The sequence below is a fragment of the Stegostoma tigrinum genome, chromosome 3, assembly GCF_030684315.1.
Source record: "Stegostoma tigrinum isolate sSteTig4 chromosome 3, sSteTig4.hap1, whole genome shotgun sequence".
NCBI classification, from domain to species: Eukaryota; Metazoa; Chordata; class Chondrichthyes; order Orectolobiformes; family Stegostomatidae; genus Stegostoma; species Stegostoma tigrinum.
Genome location: NC_081356.1, coordinates 107,132,347 through 107,154,340, shown reverse-complemented (window position 1 = coordinate 107,154,340; position 21,994 = coordinate 107,132,347). Strand labels below are relative to the sequence as shown.

The following is a 21,994-nucleotide window of genomic DNA, read 5'->3' as shown; positions in this document are numbered from 1 at the left end:
TTAAGGAAATGTACACTGTTGTGGGCAAAACCCATAGGAATACTTGCACAAACACATGGGCCATCAAGTGAGGAGTACGTGGAACTGAAACTTCTAAATCAGTCCTAATCTGCAGTAGGGAGCCTGCTGAGCTTGTGAGTTGGGAATGTGAAGATGTAGCTGGCTAATTATCAAATCACTAAGGTTTGGGCATTTCTCGGTGAGCAGAGCCAGTTTGATTGTCCAGCACTACAGTCAGAAATGGCCTATATTTAAAGGATTTCAGAAGTGGCTTCTAAATCAAACTTGGAAAAGGACTCTTAAAGCAGGGATAGTCAGGCACCACGACTGTCTAACTTAAAACTTACATTGCTTTACACAAAGGATGGAGAATACATGAAACAGTCACCAAGGGAGGCTGGGGATATTTTAAAATTTCAAGAGATTAAAAGATAAGTATTTGGAAAACAGCCCTAGTAATGGTTTGAGAAGTGCTGTATTCAGCCTGATATCATCAGTTCCGATTCAACAGATCACGATAATCTTTCTCAGTTGTGAACAGTCCTGCATTCCAAAGTGTCAGCTGTCACTAGGCTACCAGCACTTCTTTCTCTGTGTCAGCTACTTTTGGGTTCTAACCCCACTCCAGGCCATGAGCGCAAAAATCCAGGCTGATGTTCCAGCTCTATATGAAGGGAGCATTGTCTGTGGTAATATCTTTTGGATGATTCTTTTAACAGGGCCATTTAACTGCATGATCAGGTGGATGTGAAATATTTGTAACACTACTTTTATTGTTACATGGTCTGGAAGGTGGAAGAACAGAACGCATGGTACTTTAGATACTTAGGGCCAGCTACAGCGTTTCCTCCCATTAACAGGTAATTGTGGCAGCATTAAGCAAATATGTCTATGATATGCTTTAGATCCCATCACAAATGTGTGCTAAATGAATTTTACAATAATAAATAATCAAAAATTATAAAAAATCTACTGGGATTATTAAATTTTGGCATTTATATCAAGAACACATTGCATTTCTCATCATAAAATGAAAGGCAGAGTAAAGCAATTTGTTCAGAAAATACTAGTAAAACACAATTAAGTTATTATAATGAATAATATTAGGTAGTAAACATTATTAGGAATGATGACTGAAGGTTAGAATTTTATTGATCCTTTCATGGTTTGTGGCTGTTGCTGACAAGGCTATTATCTATGTCCATCCTTTACTGATTTTGAATTGAATGGTTTGCTAGGCTCTTTCAGAAGCTAGTGAAGAGTCAACTACATTACTGTTGTTTTGGAGCCAATTGTAAGCCTGACCAATAAAGGATGGCAGGTTTATTGGATGTGATTTTACAACAGTTGGTAACAGTTTTACGGTGTCCATTACAGAGACTAGCTTTTGATTCCAGGTATACTGAATGAATTTAAATGCCACTGGCTGCCTTGGTGGGAGGCAAACTCGAATGCCTGCAGCACTTAACTGAGCCTCTGGATTAATAGTCTACTGACAATACCATTATGCCACTCTCTCAGCAAAAATACAGGATGGATTGAAGCAAATCCCAAAACCATACATTTTATCATCTAGAAGAATAAGAGAAGCATTTGCATCAGTACATCATCGCCTACGTTTCTCTGCCAAAGTAACAGAACATTCTGAATTGAATATTTATCATTGCTTCTGGGTCCAAAGCCCTGGATCTTCTTGCCCAATAGCTTTACAGAACAACAGATAAATCAGCCTCTACCTTTGCAACAGATACCAGGGTTGCACAAAAGCTTGTTGCCTTATCCTTGTCGCCCAACTCCCAAACTGAAATAATAAAATGTGAGGCTGGATGAACACAGCAGGCCAAGCAGCATCTCAGGAGCACAAAAGCTGACGTTTCGGGCCTAGACCCTTCATCGGAGAGGGGGATGGGGGGAGGGACCTCCCCCCATCCCCCTCTCCGATGAAGGGTCTACGCCCGAAACGTCAGCTTTTGTGCTCCTGAGATGCTGCTTGGCCTGCTGTGTTCATCCAGCCTCACATTTTATTATCTTGGAATCTCCAGCATCTGCAATTCCCATTATCTCCCAAACTGAAACATGTTTTCTCAGTACACATCTCAGATGCTGATAACAGAAACGAGGTGCACAGAATGATGTGAACCTGGGCACATATAAACCAATCAAAAGGCTCAGCTAATGTCATTAACTATGTGCAGGAAGCTTGTAAGTTTAGAATCAAATTGCCAATGAGTCTTGAGATGAAATTACTGCCTTGAAATCAATTAAGGGTAAAATTTGTGCTATAATAATATAGATTAATTTTATAGAGTGGATTTAGTCTTTGGACATCTTGATTGCCAGTGGATTGCATGTCACTGATACATGAGGATGCTGAGGCTTAGACCTTACATTTGAGCTTGTCTCCTCGATAGAAGTCATAGGTTTGTTGATGCTGTTCACAAATTTGTTCACATGTTCAAAATGCTTTGTCATCTCAGTAGCCAAAACCATATCAATGATTGCTTGTCGCAATGTCCGAAATTGATTTCTGGAAAACAAATTGGCCACATAATTATTTCCTGACATTTTGTTGTTTGTTCAGTAGTAGTTTAATCTTGTGGCAAAGTTTTGTTGCAATTTAATTTTTAAAAAATTCTAATTTTTTTAACCATCTAGTAACAGTTAGTATAATGATTACATTTTATTATCTAAGTCCCTTTGAGTGTTTAATTGTGATGCTTCAGCCGTCATGAATGTAGGAATGACTTCATGTACCAGCTCATCTTTAGCTGCCCAATTATTTTCATCAACTCCTATATTGTTCATGCTATTTTGCCTTTAGATCCTAAGTTCTGGAATACTCTCTTCCTCTTCTTTTAATATACTCTTTATAATCTATTTAAGGAAACTTTTAATTAAAACTGAAAGAACTGTGAATGCTGTAAATCAGGAACAAAAACAGAACTTGCTGGAAAAGATCAGCAGGTCTGGCAGTGTCTGTGAAGAAAAAAATCAGAGTTAACATTTTGGGTCTGGTGACTCTTTCTCAGAACTAAAGGAAACCTTCTGTTAGTTGTCCTAAAATCATCTTCTTTGGCTTGGTGACAATTTTTGAACAATTGCATTCCTGCTAAATGCCATAAGATATTTTACCGCATTAAAGGTAATGTATATAAATATATTATATACTTTATTAATATTCTTTAACTTTGTCATTCCTCAGAAGAGTGAAAGGCAAGAAAATACCTCAGTTTCCTACTTTTTACCAATAGAGTTTACAGACAATACGATTTAACAAACTAAATATACATACGGAACTAGGAATATTCAGTGAACTTAATAATCCATTGATCAGCAAATCTAACCTTTCAATGTTCTTGAAGATGTTGCACTTGTCATCTCCAGCTGTAAGTTGGAAAGCCAGGGCTGCATGATGACTTTCCAGAACTGCTGTATCGTTATATAGTACAGCCAACTCACTTCCTGCATTACACAGGAAGGAGTTGGTGCGCCCTGGATGGTCCACATCATGTACTGTGGCTGCAATGAGTGCTGCAACCTCATCCAGCTTATCTAAACTTCCCTGAAAATACAGGAGTAAATCAGCAGCTGCATATACTGATTTCAGGTTAAATGAACACATTGTTAATTGGTTTTATGCAAAAAAAGCTACTTATGTGCAAGGTAAAAGACATCTAAAGATAGTAACCAAATCACCTAAATAATTATAACATGGGTTTGGGCATTTAAGGATCTTCTCATGGCATTGTGAATTACAGCAGAATCACTTGTGAAAAATGCTAAGGGTATTCATCTTTCATCAAAAGAAATTTTTCTTTCTCACTAAGATCTGGAGATATGCACTATCAAATTCTGCGTATGCAGAGATTTGTTTCTAAGGATTTCCAAGGTTTCTAAGGATAAGGACCTAATTTGCTTTGATTTACTCACTGGACCTGGAGTAGTCTTATTTGATGTAACTTCTGTTTCAGATGGAAGGACCAGTCACACAAGGAAGGAAGGATACAGATGCGTATATTCCATGTCATTGATAACATTAATGTGTGCTTGGGCAGACTCTTCAAGTATGAAGCCAAGTTCAGCAAACAGATTTACTCCCATAAAGTTTCTGCCTTTTTCTTCATGAATGTGAACTCATCTAGGGCAATGTTTTGGTAAGGCATTTGAACTGTGATAGTTTCCAAAACTGCAATAATAGGGTCACTGTGAACCTGAAGATTGCCCCATCACAGATGTCCACGTTGCAAAAAAAAAGGCAGAATTTGAGACTCTATAACTTCTTTGTCAATGTTACTATAAGTAATGCTGGAATGCCCACTCTTACTATCATGTCATACTTTGCTCTCAGGTAGACATCTGACTTATGACTTTCCCTGTTTCAATAAGCTGTACACCTTTATGATGTGATTCCACTTTAAGCATAAGCTGCACATTTTTCACTCAAGCTGTACCCCCAGAAATTGGGCACTTTTCTAAGGAATGTGACCATGAGGCGGCATGTGTTAATTTGCTTGCTGAGGGTCTCTTTACCCATAGCCCTTGTACATGAGCTAGTTGGGCAAGATGTAACCCTCAGACTGCGTGTGCATTTCCGTTTAACCTCATCCAATCTAACACAACCAATTTGATTTTGATGGTCAAGGTTGTGTCTTTCCAAAGTTAAAGAGTCGATTCCTAATTTGTGGAATTGAAGTCATAGAGTCGTAGATATATGGAGCATGCATACAGACCCTTCAGTCTAACTAGTCCATACCGATCAGATATCCTGAATAAATCTAGTCCCATTTGCCAGCATTTGGCCCAAGTATCTCTGAACCCTTCCTATTCATATATCCACTCAGATGCCCTTTAAATGCAATTGTACCAGCTTCCACCATTTCCTCTGGCAGCTCATTCCATAAACACACCACGCTCTGCATGAAGAAGTTGCCCCTTAGGTCCCTTTTATATCTTTCCCCTCTCACCTTAAACCTATGCCTTCTAGTTCTGGACTCCTCCAACCTGGGAAAAACACTTTGTCTACTTACCCTATCCATGCCCTCATGATTTTATGAAAGTGGGTGGATCTCATGGTGAAGAAACAAAGAGTGCTGGCGCTGTTAAACTGAAATATATTATCTATCTCAATGCCAATTGAAGAACTGAATACTGCAGTCACCACTTACACAGTGGGAAGGGTGGTCTCCGAACTCTTGTGCAAAGCTCTATTTCACATTGAAACCAGGTTCTTCCATGTTCCTTGAAGGTGACCACAGGCTTTCTGCAGGTGTGCCAATTCAGTGTGTATCCTTATCAGCATTTTGCAGTTTGTCATCCCACTGAAGTCCTCATCAGTGTATTTAAAGGTACCTCCCAGTGAACTGCTACACTATGTTTCACTCTTACCCAGCTGCAGCCCACTCATGCCTGATGACTTACAGATCACAACCCTACAGTACCTTCTCAAGCTGCTGCAGTGCAAGTATCTTAATAGTAGTGGCTAGTGTCAGATCAAGTGATGGTGCTGTGGAATAGCTCTCTCCCCCACCTCCTGACACTAGCCTGATGGTAGCTCTTCAGAAAGCCAGTTGGCTTTGGTCTTTCACAACCAGCCCATTACCTGGAGTGCAATTTTTTATACAGCGCTTCAGAGATGCTGGTTCTGCTCTGTTGTGCTCCCTATGATTGAGCATGACCTTGTCCTGCAAAATGGGACAAATGTGAACGACTGCATTTCACTCAGTTTAGGTGTTGTGCCTGTTTGCATCTGAATGATTTGTGGAGGGTTTGAGAGGCAAGTTTGAGGTTTACATTATTGGAAAAGTGTGAGAGGGTGAGGGGAAATGACTGAATGTTAGGCCTGACCAGACTGCTGACTGATGAATGAAGGGAAAATGGTGCAATGAGCAATGTAAGAATTGGCGTTTGATGAGTGTGGGATAGCCTTTGGAGATATTTTCATTGACCTTGGCCAGCAGGATAAGGTCAGTGAACGTCTAGCTGCCATGTCCTGGAGACGAGCCTCCAGTGTTGACCTCTCTTTCTCCCTCACTTCTTCCTTTTGGAAATTTTTAAGAGGGCCTCCTAGCACCCTCTATGGAAATATGGCCTCTCTCATCCTGTACATCTCCATCACTAAGGCCTGCGGCAGAACAGCAGTGAAGCCATGAGCGCTCTCATTTTCCTGGTGCTCTAGTTAGTCAACTCCTCATTGTAGCCAATTTCAGTACTGGTGTTAAAAAAGGCTTCTACTGAGTGCAGCTCCTGTTTAAGTGTGCAGGTTACCTTTAAGCTGTCAAACTAGTTGGCACATGTGCCGGCTTTGCAGATGCTTATACGTTCTGACAGCCAGCGATTTTAGGTAATGCCCAGCTGAACGTTACCATAAGACAAATCAGGAGATAGCATGAAATCCAAGCTACCTGCCTCAAGGGGCTTGGGCACAGAAAGATCACAACCAGCAACATGTTAATAAAACTGGGAAGGAAGAAATTTTTAGCTCACCATTCTTTAATAGAAAATTAATTCTCGCATATCAGAAGAACAAAGCCTCTAACAACCAAAACAGACTTTGCATCAAAGAAATAATTCTGGTCTCCAATGTAATAAAAAAAACAAACTGTACTAAGGCCTATGACCTCAGCTTTGTCTTTGCATTATAAGGCACTCCTGGCTCCCAAGACTCCTCCCATGCTTTCTTTGTGCAGCTCACCGAAGTGGTGTGGCAGTGACTTTTGCACTGTAGACAAAAAATGTTTTGTCTCGACCAATCATACCCAGCTTCCCCCAGAATAAATATCCAGACATCTTATTGGAGCACAAGCTGCCACTTTGGTGAGTTAGTACTGACAAAATCAAAATATTCAGTAATTGATGTGTTAAATTATGCTATTCAAAAAATATAAAATGCAGAAACAGAGACATTTAAACATTGTGACAGAATATTTCAGAAACTTAGTTAATTTGGTTAATTTTTGGCTAATTTTAATAATTTTAGTTGATTTTCCATATCTCCACTATCGTCCATCATAACCAATTGCTACAGTATGGGTTCAATGTATTAGGAGCAGTTAGTAGAAGGATTTACCTTGACTCGGTCCTTTCGCAGGAAATATGCTGTAGCGTGTAATACATCAGCAGCATGTGTTGAATTGTGGTATGAATTTGATGCATGATAATTGGTCTCTATGAGCTGTAGCCATGATCTTAGAGTCTTTTCTGTACAGTTCAAAAATTCACATACTCCAAACTGTGTTAGGATTTTTAAACCAAGATAAAGCAATGGCCTAAAACGATAAAGTAAAGATTATGTTTGTAAAGCAGATCAGCAACTACAGCAAGTTCCCACAACATTGTGTCAATGTAATAAAGCAGTCACCAGTTTCACTTAAACATTGTTTGTTGCAGATCTCTTTTCTGTGGTCTACAATGTGGCATAACCTTTCCCACTAGTGTTTCCAATTTCACCTCTTGCCCCTGCACACAGCCTAACCTTTCTTCTTGGCCTTACATCTCTCCCATTGTTCTCATCTGCCTCCATAGGGTCTGTTCTTCCGCCACTCCATTTTCTTGGCTCCTGGCTTCTCTTCTAGTGGAAAATGTTGGTCAGGGCATGTGATCCTGGGACATCAGCTGCAACCTGCATTGACCAACCTCTATCTCTAGATGGAGCCTGGTCAATCTAGAACTACTAGACCAGAGGTGGAACTATTCTTTAAGCATTTCACATCTCTTGTGTATTGTGATTCCTTTATCCTTGGTTGTATGTTATTTAGCAAATTATTCTGTTAGGAATGACTGGTGCTTGCAAATGTACAGTACAGTATTCAACTTGTATATCTACATTGTACATCTACAACGCATCATCCTCCGACACTTCCGCCATCTACAACGCATCATCCTCCGACACTTCCGCCATCTACAATCCGACCCCACCACCCTAGACATTTTTCCATCCCCACTCCTGTCTGCTTTCCGGAGAGACCACTCTCTCCATGACTCCCTTGTTCGCTCCACACTGCCCTCCAACCCCACCACACCCGGCACCTTCCCCTGCAACCGCAGGAAATGCTACACTTGCCCCCACACCTCCTTCCTCACCCCCATCCCAGGCCCCAAGATGACTTTCCACATTAAGCAGAGGTTCACCTGCACATCTGCCAATGTGGTATACTACATCCACTGTACCCGGTGTGGCTTCCTCTACATTGGGGAAACCAAGCGGAGGCTTGGGGACCGCTTTGCGGAACACCTCCGCTCGGTTCGCAATAAACAACTGCACCTCCCAGTCGCAAACCATTTCCACTCCCCCTCCCATTCTTTAGATGACATGTCCATCATGGGCCTCCTGCAGTGCCACAATGATGCCACCCGAAGGTTGCAGGAACAGCAACTCATATTCCGCTTGGGAACCTTGCAGCCCAATGGTATCAATGTGGATTTCACCAGCTTCAAAATCTCCCCTTCCCCCACCGCATCCCAAAACCAGCCCAGTTCGTCCCCTCCCCCCACTGCATCACACAACCAGCCCAGCTCTTCCCCTCCACCCACTGCATCCCAAAACCAGTCCAACCTGTCTCTGCCTCCCTAACCTGTTCTTCCTCTCACCCATCCCTTCCTCCCACCCCAAGCCGCACCTCCATCTCCTACCGACTAACCACATCCCACCTCCTTGACCTGTCCGTCTTCCCTGGACTGACCTATCCCCTCCCTACCTCCCCACCTATACTCTCCTCTCTACCTATCTTCTTTTCTCTCCATCTTCAGTCCGCCTCCCCCTCTCTCCCTATTTATTCCAGAACTCTCACCCCATCCCCCTCCCTGATGAAGGGTCTAGGCCCGAAACGTCAGCTTTTTTGCTCCTGAGATGCTGCTGGGCCTGCTGTGTTCATCCAGCCTCACATTTCATTATCTTGTATATTTTATCCTTGTAAGAAATGCTGAAAGGAATCAAACTCTGAGTTTTAAAGTTATTTCTATGCATACCTATGATTCTCTTAAGAGTCATTTCATTTTAAGTTGTGATTTTCAGAAACAGATCCACATCCTTAAATGAGAATTCTCTGAATTCATCAGCATCAAACAAATCATTTTGCATTGAATACAACTTCGACTTCAACAACGCAATTGGACCTTGTGCAATAAAGCATGAAATTACAAAAGAAAATTGTTTGAATTATTTCCTTTCTGAATGTTCCCATACTAGCTCTGCAGGCATTTTTAATTTTGTGTGCCTGCTGTTCTTTTATATTTGGAACTGTAATCTGACACACTCTCTAATAGCAATCACTGCCTCGGTTTTCTTGAAGTTTGTTGATGAAATTTGCAGCCAGCTAAACTGGAATTCAAACTTTGTGCATTGTGGAAGTTGCCACTTTAAAACAAAAAGTTGTTCATGGGATACAGATGATGCTGGTCAGGCAATCATTTACTGTCCATCCCTTGCTACCCCTGAGACAGTGGCAGTGAGCTGCCTTCTTGAAAAAACTGCAGTCCATTTGGCATCAGTATACCAACAATGATATTGGAGGGAGCTCCAGGATTTTGACTCAGTGACAGTCAAGGAACGATGATATATTTCCAAGTCAGGATGGTGAATGGCTTGAGGTGGTGGTGTTCTCATGTATCTGCTGCCCTTGTCCTTCTACATGGAAGTGGTTGTGTGTTTGAAAGAGCTGTCTGAGGATCTTTGGTGAGGTTCTGCAGTGCAAGTTGTACACATTGCTGTGACTGAGCGTAGATGGTGGAGGAGCTCAATGCATCTAGGTACATTGTCAGCTGGAGGGAAGGGAGAGGACTGAGGGGAAGCAGGAACGGGGTGGGAGAATGGGAGTACAGAATGTCCCAGCAGGATGGGAGGGTGAGCAGGATAGGATGAGGGAGGAGAAAGGACAGGGAGTGGTGGGCAGGATCAAGGGTAAAAAGGGGATAGAGGTGCTGGGGGGACAGGATTCCTCATTGCCAGACACTCTGTATCTGATGGTAAATTACAAAGGAAGGGGTTGACGGAGGTGCTGAAAGCCTTCCTGGCTTGGCCTCTGCATGACCCCCTCTGCCTGCATTCGCCAACCACCCTCACTGCTCTCATCTCAGCCCATGGATTCAGTGAGGATCTTTGATGAATTCCATGCAGCACTACAGGCGCTGGCATTGCTCCTATTGGCACTGTAGAGTTGCCAGCCTCCGACTGACTGTTGGAGACAGGATTTCTCCCATTGGGGTCCTCAGTGATGAGTAAGGAGTGAGAGTTAAATTCTCTTGGCTGCATCTAGGCCTGGCAGGGGAGTTGAAAGTCAGCCAGGTGCCCGACCAGCATGGAAATCCCACATCGAGTTTAACATTCTCCAAAACAGGCTACAGAACAAACTTCAAAGACAGTGTTTGAGTGGAGGTTTACATAATGAGGAAAACACTTACTATCCCTGCTTGCCTAAGTTCACTGAGTAAAGTGCAAATTGATATAGCATGTAATTAAGTGCAGATATTAAACTAGCTACAACAGTCCAACTACACAACCCAGTGGGAACAGTCCCACAACTTTTTCATAGAATCCCTACAGTGTGGACACAGGCCATTTGGCCCAACACGTCTACACCGCCCCTCCGAAGAGCATCTCACCCTGATACATTCCCCTACCCCTACGTTTTCCTTGCTTAACTCACCTAACCTAAACACCCCTGAACACTACGGGCAATTTAGCATGGCCAATCCACCTAACCTGCACATCTTTGGACTGTGGGATGAAACTGGAGCACCCGGAGGAAACCCGCGCAGACACGGGAAGAATGTGCAAACTCCACACAGACCGTGGTTGGAACTGAACCTGAGTCCGTGGAACTGTGAGGCAGCAGTGCTAACCACTGACCCACCGTGCCGCCCCAACTTGACAAACCAAGGCTCTTACACATTGGCCTGGTGGTGTGCTTAATCGAGCTTTAAGAGGAACAAGGCCCTGTTTGGCTCAAGAACCAGATTGTCAAGACTGCCACCCAAAGACAACTAGATTACAAACGTCCATCAGCATCTATTTCATCTTATATGCCAAATAATAGAGGCTGACCATCATACCTCCTTGTCCCCATATCACAGGAGAATATTTACATGTAGGACAGATTAATTTAAACTGCAGCCACAACACACAATGTTGTAATCATTTTTTTCACTGTTTGCTCTTGTAGATTTTCCTGATATTTCGATTGGTACAAATAATTATTGTATCTGACCTGAAAATGAACAGACTTGCCAAATATCTGAATCTTGAGATTTTTCAGTCTCTGAGACTTTATTTCGTGTCTGGGATGGTAAGTTTAGATGGTGTCTGCAACAACCATTTTACACAGGCCCAGAGTTTCATCATGACAGAGATCCTCCCCATCTTCGTGAATTACTGACAAATCCCAGAGAATTGCAAGGCCATGCCCCGCACATGTAATTTCTCATTTTCATGGGGGTGGGGTTGTGGATGTCCTGAGCTTCCTGCATATGCAGTTCTCCGAGACACTTGGCCATTCAGATGGTCAGCTATCACCTTTTAAATTGGGCTTTGCAACTCCTGCTGTCTGGATTGCAGAATGCACAGGGCAGATCAGGTCAGAGCAGCTTTGTTTCAGTGAATTTCATTTGAATGGTCAGCATTCTCCTTTGGATAGGCGTCATCCCCTGTGGATGTGATCCCAGGATGCCTTAGGTGTCCTCTAGGGGGAGCTAGATGGTCTTGCTGGGGAGAGGGGTCAGATACCCTTTGTGCACATGAATGCACTTAAATCATACATAAAACTGGAACGGAAAATATGTCAAAGAACTGTCAAAGCTAAGGAAGAGCTCCAAAATTGTCAAATTATCTGGAATACAAAGGTTTGTTTTCATAAAACATTTGGTGAAAGTATTGATTTTTTAAAAAATCAGTTACTTTTTAAAAATAGTGTCTCAATGAATAGACACAACCTTATTTTATGCTTTGTGTCTCCTAGGGCTTACCCATTGTGTAAAAAAGGTGAGGGAAGGGCAAACAGTGGTAGAGTGTGACTGGCATAAGGTTGTACTAAGTAGGCATAGGGCTGTGACGGTCCCAGATGACGGATGCAGGGACATAGGTTAGCATGGGCCATATAAAGGGTCAGGACAGAGGGTACAGGGCCACAGGTTGGCATAGTGGAAATGAGTTGAACGTGGAGGTATGTAGAGGGGCATGGAGGCAATGAGGTGGCAGAGGGTGCCATAGATGGTGTATGGGGAGGGTGTAGGCAAGAGTGAGTATGAGCAGTGGCTGATAGGGAGGAAAAACTGCCTTAAACTGCATTATCATGCCATTGCACAGAGGCTGGCCTTGCTCACAGAGGCTGGCCTTGCTCACAAACCGGCTTCCACAACTAGCAGTCTCATTCTAGAGTTGCTCTGCCCACCTCTTGAAGAATGATGCAAATCTGATGTTCTGGGACACTTTTTCCCCAGGGCAAGGTTTGCAGGGCTAGAAAATATGCTATCCCTGCAGTCCAGACCTAGGAGTGAAACCTGGGCTTGTGATGTCTGGAATGGTCATTTCCAACTTCATAGACATTCATTTCTAATTTTGTATCACCTTTCTGCCCATTACAATGGGAGCAAAACACACAGTAATTGGTAAAATAGCATCTGTTCACTCACCTCTAATTTAACTTTCATTTTGAAAACAAAGCCTACATTTATATATTATCATCCACATCCCAAAGAATCTTAAACTCAAATAAGTACTTTTGGTATGTAATCACTGCTGTAATGTAGTGGAATGTCAGTTGACTCTGGAAGCACAGTTTATTCTGCAGTGAATGGTGTATGTACATTGATAATTCGCAATACTGCACTTTCCCATGGAAACTTTCTTATTTTTTAACAACTTATTTTACTTTGTTTTTGTAATGGTAACTAGCAGAATGCAATGCACCTGATAGTTACACCACTGAAATCAAGTCCAAGCAGATCTTCAGTGAAAAGGTAAACCAATTAATTAAATACTTCATTGAACCTCTTAGTCCATGATTAAATACAAGCCTGCAGTTAAAATTAATTAATTGTAATCAGTTTCAGAAAATTCAGGAGTGAACAAATGAAGGTCAGAAAGAATATTATCTTAGAAAAAAATACCCGTTATTCCCCTTTAATTACTGCCAAATCTTCAATGAAAAGATCAGAGAGAATGAGTATGTTTCATGATCGACAGGTAATACAAGGAAAGCCAAAGAATCTCCTTCATTTAGCCATAGGGCAACACAATTCAATACTGGCACCCACCTTTTGTTCGTTCTAGTCTCAAGTTCAAAAATATTGAAGTCCCAGCTTTCTTCATCTTCAAGCAATTCTGCTATGTGAGGTGGCACATCGCTAAGGGCAACTGGCATGGCTAGATGGCTGTAATTTTGCTGTAGATCTGTCAGAATAAAGAAGAGGAACAACAGAGCACAAACCAATATAAAGTGTATTTATGCGAAACACATTGCATTGGAAAACAAACATTTTTGTAGCAGTACCCCATTCTGAACCATCTACTAAAGCTAGACAGGGCAGGTTGGATGTTTGGAGATAATGGGAACTGGAGATGCTGGAGAATCCGAGATAACAAAGTGTGGAGCTGGATGAACACAGCAGCACCTTAGGTGCTCCTCTGATGCTGCTTGGCTTGCTGTGTTCATCCAGCTCCACACTTAGGTTGGCTGTTTAACGGGATGTTATTTTTGCAATGGTGCACAGGTGTCAGTGTAGTAATATCAACCTGTTGGCAGCTATTACTGAGCCAAATTTATCCCTTGGAATATGGACAACTGTCTTCTTCTTGTTTCCTTATCTCAAGTTTTTCGACATCAAACATCTTCCCCCTAAGGTCAGACGGGCAGACTGCATCCACGGCTCTGCCACTGTCCAGTGAAACCAGCAGACAGAAGTTGTGAGAACAACTCCATTGACATTTCTGTGTGGTTTTCACCCTATTTCCATGAAGAGCACCAAGGTATCTGTAGAGGGGAAAATCCTGAATTAGCCAGAAAACATGGCTAGCCTTGTCAATCTTTTGTAATAAACACCCTTTCTGATCTTCAGCTATTTGCACTTTCTGTTTTTAGAACAGTATAAGGAAGCACTGAGTATTCACACAAAGGAGTATTTTTCAGACTATACCATAACCAGCACCTGGGGCAGAATTCAAACCTGGAAGAAAATTTTAACATCAATAAGTTTTAAAATCATTTCACATCAGATGACTAGTTGGGCCAGCATTTGTTGTCCTAATTTCCCTTGAGCAGGTTGTGATGAACCATCTTATTGAACCCTGTAGTGTAGGTGCACCAACAGAGCTATTTCAGGATTTTGTCCTGGTTCTGGCTGTCCTTTCATTTCTTTGTTAGAATAAGAAGGGCTGGATGGGTTCCTGGTGTAAGACCTTTGAAGATGAAAACAGGGTGTGAGGTTGGAAATGTACCTGATCCTTTTTCAAAAGCCATCTTGCTCAGATATTATGTGACCGCCTGTCCCAGGAAAGTACTAAGCATGCACTGAAAGAGAAAGTGAGTTGATTCTGAGGTTTCTCCAGGCCATTCCACTGCAGATATGTCACAATTGAGCCCATTCCTGTCCTTGCCTGATGTTCACACATTTTCCAACAGGGCTCACTGAAAATGAATCCTGACTGATTTAAGTCTCCCTGACTTGGGGGGACACAGGTGAATTATGACATTTCTATCTGTGCCTCAGTTTGCTAATTTAAAAAAAAATCCAAGGAAGAGCCCTGTCACTTTTGGTGGTGTATCTTAGCTCAGCTTCAAAATAAAAGGGCATTTGCCCTCATTTTCTCTCATATCACCATTTGTCAGTTGCCTCATGTGTTTCAATGCAGTTTACACAATCACTCTCTCCATGCACCCTGGTAAAGAAACCCAGGTGATCTTGGTCTTGTTTAAAAGCAATTAAACAAATCAAATCACAAACAAACAACACATTTATTCAGCTTAATGCAGCAGTCAACTAAAACCTCATGAACAGAGCCTGGAAAACTCTTTGGATCTACTCCTAGTGCCAGGTATTCGTTGGAAAACCGAGTTCCTGCTTCACTTCCAGTGGTATATTGCTGATGGAACAAGAGCAAGCCCTAAAGAATTTTCCAGCCACAGATATTTGTAGCACGGGGCAATTTGGCCCTCATTTAGAGTCTTTCTGGAATCATTTTTAAGAAAAAAGATACAGGGAGTTTCCCGGCTACCAGCATCCTGCACATTTTCAATCAACAGGACATTCTTCACTGTTTATAGTGGGTATGTTTGTCGTCATGTGATTATATTCACGTCGTACAGTGCTTTATAAAACCATGAAAGGAAAGTTACCAACAACGTATATAAAATATACATGGAATTTCATTTAACAATTAGCACTTCTAACTATTAGAAGTTGCATCTCAAATATCAATATTGAATTAATTGCATTTAATGAACTCTGGACAGCTGATTGAAGCTGTTTGAATATCTAATATAGCCTTAAGTCATATGGACTATTTAAATGGGTGAGTACTTAGTAAACTGTCCAAAACATTTTGTGTGCTTAATGTAAGTAGTGCTTTTTAATTGAGATCTGTGGTAGTCACTAAGACTGCCTACTTCCACCTTTGTAACAAAATGAGATACTGCTAATCTGCTGTTAAAACTCTGACAAATGCCTTTGTTAGTTCTGGATTCACTCCTGTGTCCAATGACCTACACTGATCTCGTTTGATCAATGGTTTGATTTTAAACTCTATAAAAGTTAACATCTGTCCTAATATCTCATCTGGTTTGGTGTCAACTCCTGCTTATGAACTTCCTATGATGCATCTTTGACCACTTCATCAGTGAAGGGCTATATAAATGGAAGTTGTTATGGCAGCGGTGATCGCTAGTCCTTTTGCTTGACTTCAGCAGTGGATTGGATAGTGTTAGTGGTGGAGACTGTATAAAGTCTCTTCATTCTTAGCAAAAGATTCAAACTCTATGTCTTTATAATTTACTAATGCATTAAAATGCTTAGTGACAGGTGGGTGCCAACAACTTCTCACATGTTGATATTCAGATCCTGGGCTTGGCTGGCAGGGTGACAGCTGAGTGAGAGGAAGGTATTTCTCTACCAGAGCGGGGACATTCTGAACCCAAACTATTCTTGCACACTTGCTATTGACATATTTAAGTGCAATGTTGCCTGTTCAGTTAACAGTGCACTAGATTAGAAGACTGAAAAGGGGAAAGAAATAAAAGCAACTGCTAGAAATTAACTAAAAAAAAATTTGAAAATCTTGTCAGTGAAACATTTTTGTAAGGTACCTGGTTCTTCTTCAATTTGTCCATCAAGAGACGTCCATAATGGTACCTCTGACTTCTCAGTTTGACGGTAAGCTATTTAATACAACAAAAACAGGGGAATATAATCACATGTGTAAACTCACTGCATTACTCACTCTCATTCATTACCTAAGTTGTTCATCATGTTTACAAAATCTGTTGGAGAGGACTGTTTTGTGGTGCCAGTGATATGACTGAGATGGGAGTGGTGCACTGTCTCTCTCCAGTTGTATTACTCCATGGGTCACAACATCAGTTGTTTTATCTTGTTCCTGACGACGCCAGTCATATGCTTTCTCTATATTAGACTTGGAACAAAAAGACCCATCAACCAGACTTCTTTTAATAATTTCTTTTCAAAATTATTGACCGTAAAGCAAAACCTATTCCATGAAGACATACAGTTGGTTAATACACATTATTTGTATGGCCACTCCTGTTCCTTTTTCTTACAGTCTAACATCAACGTTTTACTTATACACAACGAGGCTTTCATTTAAAAAAAAACAGCTTTGGTCAAATGCGAGATAACAAAGTGCAGAGCTGGATGAACACAGCAGGCCCAGCAGCATCTCAGGAGCACAAAAGCTGGTGTTTCGGGCCGAGACTCTTCATCAGAGAGGGGGGTGGGGTGAGGGAACTGGAATAAATAGGGAGACAGGGGGAGGCAGACTGAAGATGGAGAGAAAAGAAGATAGGTAGAGAGGAGAGTATAGGTGAGGAGGTAGGGAGGGGATAGGTCAGTCCAGGGAAGATGGACAGGTCAAGGAGGCTGGATGAGGTGTTAGGTAGGAAATGGAGGTGCGGCTTGAGGTGGGAGGAAGGGATGGGTGGGAGGAAGAACAGGTTAGGGCAGCAGAGACAGGCTGGGCTGGTTTTGGGATGCAGTAGGGGGAGAGGAAGAACTGGGCTGGTTTTGGGATGCGGTGGGGGAAGGGGAGATTTTGAAGCTGGTGAAGTCCACATTGATACCATTGGGCTGCAGGGTTCCCAAGCGGAATATGAGTTGCTGTTCCTGCAACCTTCAGGTGGCATCATTGTGGCACTGCAGGAGACCCATGATGGACACGTCGTCTAAAGAATGGGAGGGGGAGTTAAAATGGTTCGCAACAGGGAGGTGCAGTTGTTTATTGCGAACCGAGCGGAGGTGTTCTGCAAAGCGGTCCCCAAGCCTCCGCTTGGTTTCCCCAATGTAGAGGAAGCCACACCGGGTACAATGGAGGAGGTGGAGGGCATGGGTGGTGTCACGGACGTAGGTAGGGAGTTCCTGGACCAAAGGAGAGAAAATGGAGATGAGTTCGGTGGGGCAGGAACAGGCTGAGACAATGGGTCGACCAGGGCAGGCAGGTTTGTGGATTTGGGAAGGAGATAGAAACGGGCCGTGTGGGGTTGGGGAACAGTGAGGTTGGAGGCTGTGGGTGGGAGGTCCCCTGAGGTGATGAGGTCATGGATGGTGTTGGAGATGATGGTTTGGTGCTCCGGGGAGGGGTCATGATCGAGGGGGCGGTAGGAGGTGGTGTCGGAGAGTTGGCGTTTGGCCTCGGCGATGTAGAGGTCAGTGAGCCATACTATCACTGCACCACCCTTGTCTGCGGGTTTGATGGTGAGGTTGGGGTTGGAGCGGAGGGAGCGCAGGACTGCCCGTTCTGCGGGGGAGAGGTTGGAGTGGGTGAGAGGGGTGGAGAGGTTGAGGCGGTTGATGTCTCGAAGGCAGTTGGAGATGAAGAGGTCAAGCCAGGGCTTTGGTTAAATGCTATCAGCTTGGCATGTGTTGAGAAACATAGGTCATTGTCTCTGGGATCTTTGTAATCTTTGCAGCTTCCCTAGGATTGAGAATTCTTCAATGTTCTTTGAGGAGATTATCAGGTTTCGCAGAAGATTCACAATGAGGATTTTCTGAGAAACAGGAGAGCTAAGCTGGGAAGCACCTTTCCTTCAGCAAGCTGGTCGCTGACAACATTAAAAAAAAATCAGAAACTGAAACCCGAAATGTCAGCTTTCCTGCTCCTCTGATGCAGCTTGGCCTGCTGTGTTCATCCAGCTCTACACATTGTTATCTGAGAAATTGAAACCTGTCATTTATAAACCCAGTGAGAGATCTCCGCTATCACAATATGTGTGACTACCGAAAATATGCCTTGTTAAATAAAATGGTCCACTGCATATTCATTGACTTCTTTTTAAATAACAATCCAGGTAGTAATCAAACTCCAGCCTTCAAAAAAATTATTGAATTCAAAACACCAGTAACTGGATAATTATCAGTCAATGTTCAGTCTGAACAAGAAGTCAACGTAACCCACCCTACATGAAGAGCTGTAATAATTATCCCTGGCTAACAGGTCCTGCAAAGTGGGACTACTCTGGGTTTGAGATCAATATAATAAATCTACAGAAGTCTGAACCTGAATCAAGCATATCAGCCAAAGGCCAGACCTCTCAAGAATTCTTAGACAGGCCTAAAGCACAAAGTCCACTTTAACACAAGACAGAAACCAAATATCTGGGAGGCAGCTTGAGAAATGCAGAATACATATGATATTCATTTAAGGTTAGCAGGTTAATTCTCGGTCACTGAGCTTAAGACAAAGCCTACCATAAAATCCACAACACTGACGTAATGTTTAAATGAGAAAGCATTGCCAATGGGATCTTTTACATCACCGGAATGGGCAGACAGGGCTTTAGTTTAATATCTAATTGGAAAACTCATATATCTGACAGCGAGCATTTTCTCATGGTGCTGAGCAAGGGTCTTACTTCCTTGACCTGGTACACCTCTGAAAGTTTAGCTAGAGGAGATCACAATGCAAAAACTTACAGACTAATGCACCCCGGATGTGTCAGGTGATCAGATTAGCAAAAGAAGGAGAACAATTTGCCCTACTAAATAATAAGTGTACCTTTCAACAGTAAAGCAGTTCTAAAAGGAGATTTTAAACGGCCTAATAGAAACTGGAAAATTTCAAGTTCTTTAGAATCACAGTTGGGAGCTCTAATGTATGAATGGTTCTTCATTCATTCTTAAAGGATTCAGCAATTTGTGTAAATCACAGCACTGTGAGGGAACAGTAGTCAGAGAATAAGAATTTAACACAATCTGGGAATAAGTATTGTCCTTCTGATTGTCAACATTTTCTCTAAATTTTTGTCAGTGTGGGGCTGCATGAAAAAACCGGTCTTTGCACTTGAATAAATTGCTTGTGCCTTCCCAGGGAAGAAAAGGTAGAACATTGCTGATCAGAAGGGCAAAGAGAAACTAGAAAATCATGGAGCTTGGCCTGCTGTGCTGATCCAGCTCCACACTTTGTAATCTTGGATTCTCCAGCATCTGCAGTTCCCATTATCTCTCGAAAATCATTGTAGTTTTAGTTAAGCACAACAGCAAACTTTTCTTGCAGCATAAAAGCAAAAAGTACTTAGAGAAGAGGCCCAAACTATAAAATATACAATGACTTTCAGACTGCAGGGGAGCACAAAATACTAAGAATGAGAATCCTGACAGTGCAGACAGAGGCCGTTCGGCCCATCAAGTCCTCACTGGCACTACAAAGAAGATCTCACCCGAATCAACCTGCCCCATCCGCATGTACCTGCATTTAGCACGGCCAATCCACCTATCCCATACATCTTTGGATTGTGGGAAGAAACTAGAGCACCTGGACGAAACAAACACAGCCACAGGGAGAATGTGTAAACTCCACCCAGACAGCTACCCCAGGTTAGAATACAACCCAGGTCTCAGGCACTGTCAGGCAGCAGTTCTAGCCACTGTGGCACCCTGTCCAGATGTTCAATGGAATGGACAGCCTCTGAATGCAATGGCGGTGATTCGAAATTAGAAATCCTGTCCCCGAACGCTGCAGCTGGGGGCAGAAACTGAGTTGGTTTGGGATTGATGCAAAGCATGTTTTATGGAGGTAGTTGGCTGTTTAAATCATCAGTCGCCTCCTCCCTGGTGTAATTTTGGTGGAGTTAGTGACTGAGCTGGAAAGTTGAAGATTAGGTCAGATAAGAGCTGGTCTGAATCTTGTAAATTCATTTGGATAACCAGGGCAGCCTTTAAGAGAGGGAGGTACCCTTTTTCACCTGGTGCTCGGGCCACTTTGGAGGACATAAGGCAATAACAAGCAAGGCATCCTTTGGGAGAAGTAAGGTACCTCTTTGGGAAAGGTTGGATACCTGTGTCTAGATTGGCTAAACAGGTTAGGCCTGTATTCTAGATAATAAAGTGTGAAGCTGGATGAACACAGCAGGCCAAGCAGCATCTCAGGAGCACAAAAGCTGACGTTTCGGGCCTAGACCCTTCATCAGAGAGGGGGATGGGGAGAGGGTTCTGGAATAAATAGGGAGAGAGGGGGAGGCGGACCGAAGATGGAGAGAAAAGAAGATAGGTGGAGAGGAGAGTATAGGTGGGGAGGTAGGGAGGGGATAGGTCAGTCCAGGGAAGATGGACAGGTCAAGGAGGTGGGATGAGGTTCGTAGGTAGGAAATGGAGGTGCAGCTTGAGGTGGGAGGAAGGGATGGGTGAGAGGAAGAACAGGTTAGGGAGGCAGAGACAGGCTGGGCTGGTTTTGGGGTGCAGTAGGGGGAGGGGCCGAACTGGTCTGGTTTTGGGATGCAGTGGGGGAAGGGGAGATTTTGAAGCTGGTGAAGTCCACATTGATACCATTGGGCTGCAGGGTTCCCAAGCGGAATATGAGTTGCTGTTCCTGCAACCTTCAGGTGGCATCATTGTGGCACGGCAGGAGACCCATGATGGACACGTCGTCTAAAGAATGGGAGGGGGAGTTAAAATGGTTCGCAACTGGGAGGTGCAGTTGTTTATTGCGAACCGAGCGGAGGTGTTCTGCAAAGCGGTCCCCAAGCCTCCGCTTGGTTTCCCCAATGTAGAGGTAGCCACACCGGTTACAATGGATACAGTATACCACATTGGCAGATGTGCAGGTGAACATCTGCTTAATATGGAAAGTCATTTTGGGGCCTGGCATGGGGTTGAGGGAGGAGGTGTGGGGGCAAGTGTAGCACTTCCTGCGGTTGCAGGGGAAGGTGCCGGGTGTGGTGGGGTTGGAGGAGTGTGTGGAGCGAACAAGGGAGTCACGAAGAGAGTGGTCTCTCTGGAAGGCAGACAAGGGTGGGGATGGAAAAATGTCTTGGGTGGTGGGGTCGGATTGTAGATGACAAAAGTGTCGGAGGATGATGCGTTGTATCCGGAGGTTGGTAGGGTGGTGTGTGAGAACGAGGGGGATCCTCTTGGGGCGGTTGTGGCAGGGGCGGGGTGTAAGGGATGTGTTTCGGTAAATGCAGGAGACGCGGTCAAGGGCGTTCTCGACCACTGCAGGGGGAAAGTTGCGGTCCTTGAAGAACTTGGACATCTGGGATGTGCGGGAGTGGAATGACTCATCGTGGGAGCAGATGCGGCAGAGGCGGAGGAATTGGGAATAGGGGATGGAATTTTTTGCAGGAGGTGTATTCTAGGTAGCTGTGGGAGTCGGTGGGCTTGAAATGGACATCAGTTTCTACTCCCCCTCCCATTCTTTAGACGACATGCCCATCATGGGCCTCCTGCAGTGCCGCAATGATGCCACCCGAAGGTTGCAGGAACAGCAGCTCATATTCCGCTTGGGAACCCTGCAGCCCAATGGTATCAATGTGGGCTTCACCAGCTTCAAAATCTCCCCTTCCCC

General features: G+C 43.4%; 1 protein-coding gene across 7 annotated transcripts in view; it reads right to left on the bottom strand.

Annotated features, from left to right (window-relative positions):
• Window positions 1–21,994, bottom strand: part of pde8b (phosphodiesterase 8B) — a 291,793-nt gene that overhangs the window by 5,811 nt on the left and 263,988 nt on the right. For all 7 annotated transcript variants that reach the window (XM_048527658.1, XM_048527659.1, XM_048527660.2 and 4 more), the window contains 5 exons: window positions 16,290–16,361; window positions 13,246–13,381; window positions 7,067–7,265; window positions 3,345–3,562; window positions 2,389–2,527 (listed from right to left, as the gene is read on the bottom strand). In XM_048527658.1, the coding sequence (XP_048383615.1) occupies window positions 2,389–2,527; window positions 3,345–3,562; window positions 7,067–7,265; window positions 13,246–13,381; window positions 16,290–16,361 (764 nt within the window). The remainder of the gene's footprint in view (window positions 1–2,388; window positions 2,528–3,344; window positions 3,563–7,066; window positions 7,266–13,245; window positions 13,382–16,289; window positions 16,362–21,994) is intronic.